The following is a 14,076-nucleotide window of genomic DNA, read 5'->3' on the forward strand; positions in this document are numbered from 1 at the left end:
CATATCTAAAAGAATAGATATCATTTGATAATTAGCGTGGCATTTCTCTTACACAGTTTTATTTTTTTTACTGACAGTGAACTACTACATGCACAACTGACAACTAACATGTAACTTACAATTCAGAAGTCCTAGCTGAAGAAGAGACGCAAGGGCAGTTAAAATCATGAATAGAAGCAATCCTCCTCTCCTTCCTAAAAATCCAACAACGGGGCACATTGCCAGGCATGATGCAAGTGTAATTCCTGCCATAGCAAAATAGTTGGCGTAGAAGTTGTGCATGATGCTTGTGTTCATGTTGACTTCAGGGTCCATAAGACTTTTGGCAAAACAGTGGTGTATCCCATATCCAGTCAGCCTGCACATGGTGGAAAATAACAGAAATTAGAGGCTTAATGTTAACATCTATCTATAAAAAAATATGCTATAAAAGTATAACTCTATACTATTTTGCAGCTTGATATGAACAAAAATAACAGAAAGATCTGGGAAACTTGTTGTGCACATAGCCTTAGGTTTTATAGTAACAATAACGTAAGTAAAATGAGAATTTAATGATTCTGCGACTTAAGACATTGAAAGCCCCAAGTTTTTTTTTTTTTTTTTATATTTAGGCTCATTATTCAGCAACTCATCCCAGTAGTAACAACAAAGCATCTAACCAATGAAGCGGGCATAGGTACTGTAGTGATACAGCATTTTACAGCCTAAGGGGTCCATTTACACCAGCCCTAAGGCTACCTTGCCCATTGGAGTCCCAATGCAGGAATAAGGCAATTTCTCTGCTGTCCTATGGGTTCAGTTCACACAAATGCGCTGTAAATAACATACAGTGAAGGAAAGGAAAAAAAGAAAAACTAAGGATTACCACCCTGCAGCATAAGTTAAAAATGCATACCAATGTCTTAACTGCTGTCTATTGCCCCAGCAAGAAGGAAGTCAGCATTTGTGTCATTGACCTTATAACCCTTTTGGGTCTACATAACGTACACTGTTTTCATGGCTCATTATCAAAATAAAAAAAAAAAATTTTCAGAAGCTGCAAAACTGAAACCTCTTTAGCTGAACTGTAAAATTCATATATACCCTTGGGAGAACAGAATCAGATATCAAGTATACCAGGGGTCGGCAACCCGTGGGCCGCACCCGGCCTGCTGCTGCTAATTCTCCAGCCCATCAGTTACCGTGATTAATTCACGGGCACCCAGCCCACAGACAAGTGATTGGATGTTCAATACGGTTATCTGCAAAAGTGTCTGTTATATGATAAAACTGCAGCTATATACCTCATTAAAAGCTCCACTCGGCGGTCAGATTATTCACCGCCTCTCTCCTCCCCTGACGTCATTCTTGGCCCCGCCCCTTAAATTGTCAGACGAGGAGAAGAGAGGCGGCGAGTAATGTGAGTGCCGAGTGGAGCTCTTAATGAGGTATATAGCTGCAGTTTTATCACATAATAGACACTTTTGCAGATAACAGTATTAAACAGTGAATAATAGGAATATTCAGGGCCATCTTTAATATTGTCTGGAGCCAGTCCACAGCAACCACTGTACCCCCAGTCCACAGCCACCTCTGTACCCCCCCCCCCAGTTCACAGCCACCTCTGTATCCACCCCCCTCCACAGCCACCACTGTACCCCCCCTGTCCACAGCCACCTCTGTACCCCCCCTTTCGACAGCCACCTCTGTATCTCCCCTGTCCACAGCCACATCTGTACCCCCCAGTCCACAGCCACCTCTGTATCACCCCCCCTGTCCACAGCCACCTCTGTATCGCCCCCCCTGTCCACAGCCACCTCTGTATCGCCCCCCCTGTCCACAGCCACCTCTGTATCGCCCCCCCTGTCCATAGCCACTTCTGTATCCCCCCCCTGTCCACAGCCACCTCTGTATCGCCCCCCCCCCCGTCCACAGCCACCTCATCCCCCCTGTTTATAGCCACCTCTGTACCCCCTCCTGTCCACAGCCACCTCTGTACCCCCCCTGTCCACAGCCACCTCTGTACCCCCCCTGTCCACAGCCACCTCTGTACCCCCCCCTGTCCACAGCCACCTCTGTACCCCCTCCTGTCCACAGCCACCTCTGTACCCCCCCCTGTCCACAGCCACCTCTGTACCCTCCTGTCCACAGCCACCTCTGTACCCCCCCTGTCCACAGCCACCTCTGTACCCCCCCTGTCCACAGCCACCTCTGTACCCCCCCTGTCCACAGCCACCTCTGTACCCCCCGTCCCCAGCCACCTCTGTACCCCCCGTCCACAGCCACCTATGTACTTCCCCTGTCCACAGCCACCTCTGTACCCCCCCTGTCCACAGCCACCTCTGTACCCCCCAGTCTACCGCCACCTCTGTACCCCCCAGTCCACAGCCACCTCTGAATCCAGCCCCCCTGTCCACAGCCACCTCTGTACCCCCCCTGTCCACAGCCACCTCTGTACCCCCTGTCCACAGCTACCTCTGTACTCCCCCTGTCCACAGCCACCTCTGTATCGCCCCCCCTCCCCCCCGTCCACAGCCACCTCATCCACCCTGTCTACAGCCACCTCTGTACCCCCTCCTGTCCACAGCCACCTCCGTACCCCCCTGTCCACAGCCACCTCTGTACTCCCCCTGTCCACAGCCACCTCTGTACCCCCCCATCCACAGCCACCTCTGTACCCTCCAGTCTACAGCCACCTCTGTACCCCCAGTCCACAGCCACCTCTGAATCCAGCCCCCCTGTCCACAGCCACAACAGTACCCCCCCATCCACATCTGTACCCCCCCTGTCCACAGCCACATCTGTACCCCCCCCTGTCCACAGCCACCTCTGTACCACCCCTGTCCACAGCCATATCTGTACTCCCCCCCTGTCCACAGCCACCTCTGTATCCCCCCCTGCCTACAGCCACCTCTTTATCCCCCCCTGTCCACAGCCACCTTTGTATCCCACCCAGTCCACAGCCACCTTTGTACCCCCACTTTTTTCACAGCCACCTCTGTATCGCCCCCCTCCCCCCCGTCCACAGCCACCTCATCCACCCTGTCTACAGCCACCTCTGTACCCCCTCCTGTCCACAGCCACCTCCGTACCCCCCTGTCCACAGCCACCTCTGTACTCCCCCTGTCCACAGCCACCTCTGTACCCCCCCATCCACAGCCACCTCTGTACCCCCCAGTCTACAGCCACCTCTGTACCCCCAGTCCACAGCCACCTCTGAATCCAGCCCCCCTGTCCACAGCCACAACAGTACCCCCCCATCCACATCTGTACCCCCCCCTGTCCACAGCCACATCTGTACCCCCCCCTGTCCACAGCCACCTCTGTACCACCCCTGTCCACAGCCATATCTGTACTCCCCCCCTGTCCACAGCCACCTCTGTATCCCCCCCTGCCTACAGCCACCTCTTTATCCCCCCCTGTCCACAGCCACCTTTGTATCCCACCCAGTCCACAGCCACCTTTGTACCCCCACTTTTTTCACAGCCACCTCTGTACCCCCCCCTCTCCTGTCCAGAGCCACCTCTGTACCCCCCAGCTTGTCCACAGCCACCTCTGTATCCCCCCCAACTGCATTTATTAGCAGGTGAATGCAGCCCTCCATGCATTCACATACATTGAATCCAGCCCTTAAGTGGGAAAAGGTTGTTGACCCCTGAAGTATACAATAGGGGAGATCAACGACAATTGGAAACGTCTGGTGGAGATGTACAGTACATGGTAGCCAATCAGCTTCTAACTTCAGCTTGTTCAATTAAGCTATGACAATAAAATCTGGAAGCGGATTGGTTCCTTTGCAGAGCTGCACCAGATTTTCCACTCTCCAGTTTTAGTATATCTCCCCCAGTGTTTCACTTAAAGAATGCCCGATATGTTTAGGTTTGTGAAAACTCAAGTATAAATCCCTCTTTATAACTGGGTTATTCAGCTACTACAAAAAAAGGGAAAATTACCACTAAGCAGGGCATTTGAAGATTGGAATAAGACATGCTGGACTGGGAACATTTCTCACTAGAACCATGCAGAGTACATATGAGTATTTTAGCCATCATCAACCAATGAAATGCCTTGAGATACTTACGAATTCACACAGAGAACAAGAATATTCTTCCACAAATTCCTTGTTCCCACCACTTTCACAATGCAAACTTTTTTTGGTCTTCTCAGTAGCTCTCTCTCCAATTCTGAAATAAAGGAACGCATCTATTAAGTATCACAGACAATAAACATTAATCAGTATGCATGGTGGATGGCAAATGCATAAAATGTCATAATACCTAGTATTGGTACAGTATTGGTACAGTATATACAGTACATACCATATGGTCAAAAGTTTGTGGACGTCTGACACATATAATGACTCAAATAAAGTGGTTTCCCACATCCCATTTCAAAACCACAAGCATTGATATGGAGTTGACTCCCCCTCTTTGAGGCTATAACAGCCTCCATTCTTTTAGAAATGCTTCCCCCAAGATTTTGGTATGTATCTGTGGGAATTTTGTGTCCATTCAGCCAGAAGACTCCGCTTGCAATCAGTGTTTTAGTGAATACTAAAGTTGTTCAGTATGGTTTTAGGTTAGGGTTATATGCAAGCTACACATTTTCCTTCATATCACACACATGAAACCATATCTTTATAGACCTAACTTTATGCACAGTCATACTGGCCTTGCCACTAAGTTTAAGGTGCACAGTTGTGTAAAATGTCTTTGTACTTTTTAGCCCTAATAGAAACCTTAACTGGAAAGACCTCATCTCAATAATTAGAACAATTTGTATGCGTGTCATCCATCATACAAAAATTTACTCAGAAAATAGTCTGGCTGCCACCGCCAACCTGTTTTACAAAAATATTGGTTGTCTGGATGTTGTAATTTGAGTCACTAACCTAAAACAAGCATGGAGTTGGCCAGCGCTCCTGATCTCCATATTTGTTCCAGATTAGGGACTTGCTAAAGTCACTGGATTAGCAACACATCCATGACAGCACTTATAGAAGCAAAAGTCAGCAATGGCAGCCTGCATGTTTCTTCAGTACAGGTTTCCTTTAACAAAAGCATCGGTACCACTGATCTAATGTAGGATTCCAACCATGTACAGAATACATAGTGACAAAATCCAAGATTCCTATGTATTACTACATTATAATATTTACTATGACACACAATGCCTACCTGGCATCACTCCTTTAATGTCACTTTCTGTGTTCACTCTGTTTCTGTGAAGGATCTGAAGAATTTGCTTCTTAGAAGTTTCAAACTGCATTGTAGCCATCTGCCATCTCAGAGACTCCGGAAAGATACTTCAAAGATAAGTGAAATTATTATTTAAAAACAGCAAAGGTAGAAGAATAAGCGCTTGTTCAAACTATTACGCATGTTATGACCTGTGTTGTAATGCATGTTACCACAATGCAACATAGAGCGCTGCAGGTGTGTACTACAAAAGCACAGGTGCATATGCTATGTGTGTTGTGTTGCCCTGCGCCACCTAATGCAATACGCCTCAACATACATAAAAATGTTGTAATGTATTGCGTTATGGTGTGAATAGACTTTAAGAGAAAACAGTGTTTTATTATGAGCTTTGTGAACAGTTTAGTAATGCTTTCCAAAAAGGGCTAAATTGTGTGTTTTAATGCTGCCTGCTTGGTGACCCAGTGGCGGCCCGTCCATAGGGGGCGCACGGGCGCGCCTCCTATCCATGCGTTTGGCCCCTGATCTACATGCAGGGCTCTGGACACATGGATTCCAAATTTTTTTTTTTGAAACACGTGATTAGAGCCAGAGGCTCTAATAGGCTTCAAAAAAGGGGGGGCTCGGAGCGCAGAGCACTGCGCCCAAAGCCCACCCAGTTGTGTGACAATAGCGAATGAATATTCGCTATTGTCACATGGATTCTACCTCCCGGCCAATCAGGAAGCGGTCCCTGAGACCTGTTTCCCAATTGGCCAAAAGGAGAAGCTACCTTATTGGCTGAGGGAGCAGACACACGGCGAGGACACCGCTGTGAAGGCAAGGAGGAGAGGCAGGGGAAGCCGGCAGCCCGTCGCCTGGAGGGAAGCACTGTCCAGGGTAAGTGTTGCTGGTGACCGACCCTTTGGTTGCGGTGTGCGGATGACCTGACCGGGGGGGGGTTTGCCACTTCCCACCACCCCCCAAAATATATACCTGGCCGCCACTGTGATGGTTGAATGCTTTATGGTGACTGATCCCTTGGTTTGCAGAAAATAAGGGTTCATTTACATCTTTGCAATTCACTCAAGTGCCTCTAAATTCTGGCTTACAAAAATAAGTATTTTTAACTCAAAAAGTACCTTCTATTAAATTCAGCCTCCAAGTCTCCAAATTCTTTTTTTTTTTTTTGCTACTGTGATCTGACTTCCTGTTAGAGGGTGACTATATTTGTTCTCCATGGTTCCACTGTTCATGGGAAGGTAGTCACCCTCTCTTGCTCGCCCCTGAGATGGACTAGGGACTATGGAATGTGTAGTGTAGAGTAGTTCACAAGACCACAACCTGTATGCCTATTTCTGTTGATCCACTGCTCTGGAACGTATTATCTGTACTTCTTGCCTTTGTCCCCAACACCCATTCCAACCTCTGTGTCTAACCTGCCTCCTGCTACACGTAGTACTTATTGCCCCAGTACCTTCTACAATTTCTGAACATCATTTTTGATCGGAGCTTGTACCCCCCCCACTTTACCCTATATACTCTTACTTCTCTGAATATAGTTACTTCCTTTCACTTTTCTATGTGTGCTCCCTGGGTTCTGTATTAGTTGCTGTACTTGTATTTTACATCACTCGTGCCTTGTGCTTTTAATAAACTGTACTACTCCACTTAGATATTAGCCTGGTTTTCTACATAGCGCTATATACTGTATCTGGTCTTGCTAGCACTGCAGGGTACCTAACACGAAGTAGTATGTATAAAACATGTGTTGTGTGGATTTGACAAACATCCGCACATTCAGGATGAAAATTGCTGTATTTGATCTATTATGTGTGGTTCCGATATCCTCAGCACCATCTATTGGCCACAACATTTTTTGTTACCTGATCGAGGTATTTCAGGAAAAAAATGCATTTTAGCCACTAGGAGGCACTGATGATATAGGAATTACACATATTAGAGAAAATACGTCAATTTCCGTCCCGACTATGTAAAGGTTTTGTCATATCTGCACACCAAACATTTTATACATAGACCCCTAATTTCTCCATTCTCTGTTATTCCAATGCATTTAGTCAAACTAGCTAAGTTTTTACCAATATCACCTAATCTTTGTAACAATTTTGGGAAAATTCTAACGAAATTTTACGCTATCCTACTGCTGATAAGCATGTATTACACAAGGAATTTTATGTGAATAAACAACAGGACAGAAAGATGTGTTTTAGTCTATAATCTGGAGTTCATTAATTTGAGAGTGAGACCACGTTTCTAGAGCTGACAGCAAGAAACTTTCATTTGTGATAACCCCTACTAATAAAAAAAGAATGATGAATGTGATATATTTCACTCCAAATATTGCATTATAGGTTTTGTTATCCATGCAGAGGAAAGGAAAAGGGATACTTACTACCAGTAGGAGAGCATCAAGATAAAAGGGCAGATGATGACGGCCTGGAGGACCTGCCAGTCTCTGCAGAGAGCTGCCAACCCTGGCAAAAGGAACTGCCCAGCCATTCCAATGAAACTGGCCACCATTGTGATCATGAATCTGTGGCCAGGAGGGCACAGCTCTATTCCTGGAATAGAATAAATGACAGATATTACATTCTACAACGTGGTGCCATTTCTTTTTTAAAGCCTTAATGTCACAAATTAGAACATAAAAAGGAAATGGGATCATTGTCTTCTTAATTTTACAATTTCCCAGCAAAGAAAAATGTAGTTAATCAATTTCTATGGGTTCATTTTAATGCTCTAAGGCTTTTGCATAACAAGAACCATTTGTGTATTATGCATTTCTGTTTAATACACTGGAGATTTTAGAATATGTTTAGTTTTGTCACATTTATTTTAATACAGAACACAAAACTCTGTTTACTAACATTTTCTATATCTGACAATCACAAACAGCATAATGGATGCCAAAATATACACTAATGAAGATAATGGAGAGGGAATGTAAGTAGATGTGCTACCCACTGCAACCAATAATATTCCAGCAGTCATTTTCCCCAATTCTAGTACAGGTGGGTGATAAAAAAAAATATTGAAAAGAAAAGAAAATAATATCCAACAAGATTAAGTCCTTCATGAACCCCCAAGGTCAGTCAGGTCGCTGGATAAAAAAAAAATTCTCTTTTTTAGTTGATGCAGTAAACTTATCTTTTTTTTTTTTAAGCATTCCGTTGCTTAAAGTGATTGTAAAGTTGTAAAGGTTCATATATTTTTATTTTTTTTTAAATAACAAACATTTTCTACTTACCTGCTCTGTGCAAGGGTTTTGAACAGAGCGGCCCTGATCCTCCTCTTCTGTGGTCCCCCCGGCGTTGCTCCTCCTCTGCATCGAGTGCCCCTTTCTATGGAGCCGCTTCCCACGGGGGCACTTGTGTGGGCGCGCTTCCGAGCTCCCGAGTCCTGCTGCTGCATCCATTGACACTGACAGCAGGACCTGACCCCGCCCCCGTGTCATGGATTTGATTTCATTTGTTCGATCTCATCGCTGGAAAGATCAGGTTCAGGTAAGTAAAAAGGGTGGGGGGGGGGGGGTCTGGGGTGCAGCTGCACCACAGAAAGATTTTAACCATAAAGTGGACCTTCAGTAATTTTTTCAACTTTCCAAATTAAATCCAAATTAAATCTTCTGCCCTTTTTGTTTTAACTGGATAGTAAAACATTTTTTTTCTGCCCGTAAATAACTTAAACAGCCCACTTCCTGTTTGTCTGGTAAAAAGCCTAGGACTTATGACATCATGCACAGCTCTCACTCTTGTGAGATTTTGCCATGAAGGGAGGGGGGATGAGTCATAAGAGGGCCAATGAGAGCTGCAGAGCTGGAGGTGTGCCTCTGTAAATCCAAGAAGTGAACAAGCAGCAGCTTCAGCTGCCCACAGTTAAAATGATTGCAGCCAGACTCTGTGGAGGGAGATTTCTGCAGCATATTTGGCAAGTACAGAATCACAGTATATATAAAATAATATGCAAAGTGGTTGGAGGGAAGCTTCAGAATGACAAAGATGTTTTTATTACAAATTATGTGAACAGACTGCAGTTCCTCTTTAATGCATATGCATTAAGGTGAAAAACCTTGAGACTTTACAACTCCTTTAAGTTTGCAAACCCTAACATATAACCAGTGAAGAGACTAGATGAAACAACTCTATACATAAAGTTGTATCTGTCTATCTGAAGTCTTTTCTTCTCTACATCTGTTTAAAGTCCAGAATATATAAGCTTGTCTAAGAGTTCAGAAAAAAGGGGGCGGAGAGCTGAAGTTACACTCTGCAGAGCTCAGTGAGGAGAGGTCTGAGAGCTGATTGGAGGGAGGGGACACACAGGAACAGAGCTGAGGCTGTCAATCTGTTAAAAGTCCCTCCCCTGTCACCGTTTTTCTTTTGGTGTCAGGAAAAATTAGCAGAAGTGATTCATGCTAAAAGCAGAAGAAGAACAAAGCAGCAGACAAAAATGAAACTGAGTGCTTTTAATTGACACAAGTGTACACTATAGAGGGATATGCTTTGTTCATATTTCATGTTTGAGGTTTACAACTGCTTTAACCTCTTACTGTAAAGAATCCTTTTCTAAACCAATGAATAAAAAAGTTTTTTTCATACGCAATTGATCCCCACTTGTTCTTTGTACAGTGCTTGTGGACATTTGCCAAGTCTTTATGCTGACTGTGGATAGTTTATCATATTAATTAAGAGACAATTAAAATGCACATCAAAGGAGAGCTTCAGTGGGATACATTCCCTAGGAGCTGATAATGTAATGAGAGCCTGACCCAATCTATAATGCACCTAAGGTAGGCCATAGATGAGTCAACAATTTGAATGAAAAAAACTGACCCGATTCCCCTATACACACATTCAAGGTGGATGGGGGAATCCATCCTGCTGAGCTATTGTATTCTAATAGCGGAGAGACTTCTGTGCTATTAGAATATATTGATCAGTGTTGCAGGCTATAGTCTGCAGTGCTGATTAAGCGGGGAAAATCAGACAGGGTGGTTGTACAGAAGTCAATTGGTAGATAGAATTCTGCATAACCCAGTACCCATACCTGGATCGAAAATTCTCTGGTCCTGTCTGAACTGGCTGAATTTTGATCCATGTATGGCCGGTTCAAGGTAACAGTACTACTGACATACAGAAAATTGCGGTGTTAATACCTGTGGAGCCTCTTGGATCCTAGTTTTTAGATTGCAAACACAGCCTCAACTCCCCACCAAGCTGGAATTAGGTCCCGTCACACCAATGCTAAGCCCCACCTCCTGTCATTCACCCATCAAATGCCAGAATGACTATAGTCCATCGTGGCTCTGGCATTTGACAGCTGAATGCTCGGCAGAAGGCTTCATGTTGATGGATTTAAAGACTGACAATGGTACTTTCAGACACCATGATGTGCCTACACTTCAGCAGTTTCGTTACCTTAGGCAATTTTTAGGCAAGGTAAAAATCACTTTACGTTGATGTTAGCTGCCAGCTAGTCTGCTGACTAGCAAGTCTATTGCCTAATGAAACCTACTCCAACAAGCGGGAGTTGTACCAGTCATTCTGTTTAGTACCACTTGACAAGTTTGCAAATACTTTTAAAGTAAGGCTTCACATTTAATAATGGCTTATAAATTTAGATAACCAGCCCAGAGAGGGCATAAAATGACTCATACCAAAGGATATGAATTAAGGCCAAATTAAGAGGGTCAGTATAATCGTGAATCAGATTGGACATTTTCTGTTTTTGCAGCTGTATGTACACTATGGTTCCAAAACCGAGAAAATGTTTTAAATTTGTTGGCTAAATCTAAGTCCTAATGCATCACTAAAGAATTCCATATGGAATGTATCACAAAGTCATAACACCTTTGATGGAAGCAGTGTACTGAATCTATTCAACTTCATCCGTAATGATGTCACTGGCCAGTGTTTGTAGCCTGGGCATCAAAGGCTTCAGAGGCCTTTCTTTGGCTTTTGTCATAGATTTAATGGTAACCCATTTTTCATACTTTATACAGAAGCTTTTTTATTCATGATATTCCTCTACTAAACTCTACAGGAACCACGTTTTAATCCAGAATGGCAAAATAGAAACATTTAAACATACATACAAACAGATTATTTCATTTTTAGCTCAATATTTCTCCTGTGTTAATAGTTAGACTTGCTACAAGTAAATGATGGAGATCTCTAAGTCAGTCCATGTGTTCCTATCACATTGTAACATAATTATTTTACTTGTAAATAAAATAGAAATCCCAACCGATTGGAATGTCCTAGGTTTGGAGATCATTATTTCACGTTTCTGCTGTATATCTACGTCTACTGATGCTATAAGCATACACTCAGTTATTTAAAATGGCAGAAAGCTTTAGTGACCGATTGCAACTCAATCAGAAACCTCACTAGCATTTCATTACATCCTTCAAAATGATACTGCAAATGTGACCACTGCATATTAGAAATGTCACCGGGAAGAAAATGAGTATCACACAAATTGGGATAGTAGGAATACGGTATGAATGTGAACACCGCTCTAGGTCAGTCTCCTATCTCCACCTTTACTAACACACTAACCAGGTGCTAGCCCCATCCATCACAGATTCCAATGGGCAAAAGAAGTCTGGTTGGCTGCACAATTCATGGGAACGAGCCGACCTGCCGCAGTATAATGACGACGATTTGCAGGAGCAAGCCGGCCTGCCGCAGTATAATGACGGCGATTTGTAGGAGCAAGCCGACCTGCCGCAGTATAATGACGGCGATTTGTAGGAGCAAGCCGACCTGCCACAGTATAATGACGGCGATATGTAGGAGCAAGCCGACCTGCCGCAGTATAATGACGGCGATATGTAGGAGCAAGCCGACCTGCCGCAGTATAATGATGGCGATTTGTAGGAGCAAGCCGACCTGCCGCAGTATAATGACGGCGATATGTAGGAGCAAGCCGACCTGCCGCAGTATAATGACGGCGATATGTAGGAGCAAGCCGACCTGCCGCAGTATAATGATGGCGATTTGTAGGAGCAAGCCGACCTGCCGCAGTATAATGACGGCGATTTGTAGGAGCAAGCCGACCTGCCGCAGTATAATGACGGCGATTTGTAGGAGCAAGCCGACCTGCCGTAGTATAATGATGGCGATTTGTAGGAGCAAGCCGACCTGCTGTAGTATAATGACGGCGATTTGTAGGAGCAAGCCGACCTGCCACAGTATAATGACGGCGATATGTAGGAGCAAGCCGACCTGCCGCAGTATAATGACGGCGATATGTAGGAGCAAGCCGACCTGCCGCAGTATAATGATGGCGATTTGTAGGAGCAAGCCGACCTGCCGCAGTATAATGACGGCGATTTGTAGGAGCAAGCCGACCTGCCGCAGTATAATGACGGCGATTTGTAGGAGCAAGCCGACCTGCCGTAGTATAATGATGGCGATTTGTAGGAGCAAGCCGACCTGCTGTAGTATAATGACGGCGATTTGTAGGAGCAAGCCGACCTGCCGCAGTATAATGACGGCGATTTGTAGGAGCAAGCCGACCTGCCGCAGTATAATGACGGCGATTTGTAGGAGCAAGCCGACCTGCCGCAGTATAATGACGGCGATTTGTAGGAGCAAGCCGACCTGCCGTAGTATAATGATGGCGATTTGTAGGAGCAAGCCGACCTGCTGTAGTATAATGACGGCGATTTGTAGGAGCAAGCCGACCTGCCGCAGTATAATGACGGCGATTTGTAGGAGCAAGCCGACCTGCCGCAGTATAATGACGGCGATTTGTAGGAGCAAGCTGACCTGCCGCAGTATAATGACGGCGATTTGTAGGAGCAAGCTGACCTGCCGCAGTATAATGACGGCGATTTGTAGGAGCAAGCCGACCTGCCGCAGTATAATGACGGCGATTTGCAGGAGCAAGCCGACCTGCCGCAGTATAATGACGGCGATTTGTAGGAGCAAGCCGACCTGCCGCAGTATAATGACGGCGATTTGTAGGAGCAAGCCGACCTGCCGCAGTATAATGACGGCGATTTGCAGGAGCAAGCTGACCTGCCGCAGTATAATGAAGGCGATTTGCAGGAGCAAGCCGACCTGCCGCAGTATAATGAAGGCGATTTGCAGGAGCAAGCCGACCTGCCGTAGTATAATGACGGCGATTTGTAGGAGCAAGCCGACCTGCCGTATTATAATGACGGCGATTTGTAGGAGCAAGCCGACCTGCCGCAGTACAAGGACAGCGGCTGGCCGGTAAGTACTTAAATTGTTAACACCATATTCCTACTGGGCACAAAAAAGTCTGGTTGGCCGCACATCCAATAAAATCACCTTTCTTCAGCAAACCTATAAAAACAATTCCAAAACACAAATAGAGGGGAACAGCATCACCAGCTAAGGCATTTCACGCTCACTTAGCTATGATTAAGCACTAAGTGAGCTGGTGATGCTGTTCCCCTCTATTTGTGTTTTGGAATTGTTTTTATGGGTTTTCTGAAGAAAGGTGATTTTATTGGATGTGCGGCCAACCAGACTTCTTTTGCCCAGTAGGAATATGGTGTTAATTTAACTACTTGCCGACCAGCCACTGTCATTGTACTACGGCAGGTCGGCTTGTTCTCGCAAATCGCCGTCATTGTAAGCGGGCTCAGGTACGCTAGTGTGTGCCAGCGGGGGGAGCCAATCAGCGGGTGGGGCGGACTTGATGTCCGACGGCCACCCGCGATCGTTCCCCGCAATGACAGAATGTGTAAACAAGGCAAATCTCCGTTCTGACAGGGGAGATCACACAGATCCTGACTTTCTGCTATGCAGGAAGACGGATCTGTGTGTTTCCCCAGGCAGCTCATCCCCCATACAGTTAGAACATACCTGCAGGGAACACATTTAAGCCCCTTGATCGCCCCTGATGTTAACCCCTTCCCTGC

The 14,076-nt window shown here is 45.4% G+C and overlaps 1 protein-coding gene across 1 annotated transcript in view; it reads right to left on the bottom strand.

Annotated features, from left to right (window-relative positions):
- SLC22A23 (solute carrier family 22 member 23) overlaps nucleotides 1-14,076 on the bottom strand; it is a 231,441-nt gene that overhangs the window by 26,187 nt on the left and 191,178 nt on the right. Inside the window, exons 4-7 of the mRNA XM_073630978.1 lie at nucleotides 7,573-7,741; nucleotides 5,160-5,287; nucleotides 4,064-4,166; nucleotides 120-358 (exon numbers count right to left, since the gene is read on the bottom strand). Of these exons, the coding sequence (XP_073487079.1) occupies nucleotides 120-358; nucleotides 4,064-4,166; nucleotides 5,160-5,287; nucleotides 7,573-7,741 (639 nt within the window). The remainder of the gene's footprint in view (nucleotides 1-119; nucleotides 359-4,063; nucleotides 4,167-5,159; nucleotides 5,288-7,572; nucleotides 7,742-14,076) is intronic.

Source organism: Aquarana catesbeiana, linkage group LG05, assembly GCF_042186555.1.
Source record: "Aquarana catesbeiana isolate 2022-GZ linkage group LG05, ASM4218655v1, whole genome shotgun sequence".
NCBI classification, from domain to species: Eukaryota; Metazoa; Chordata; class Amphibia; order Anura; family Ranidae; genus Aquarana; species Aquarana catesbeiana.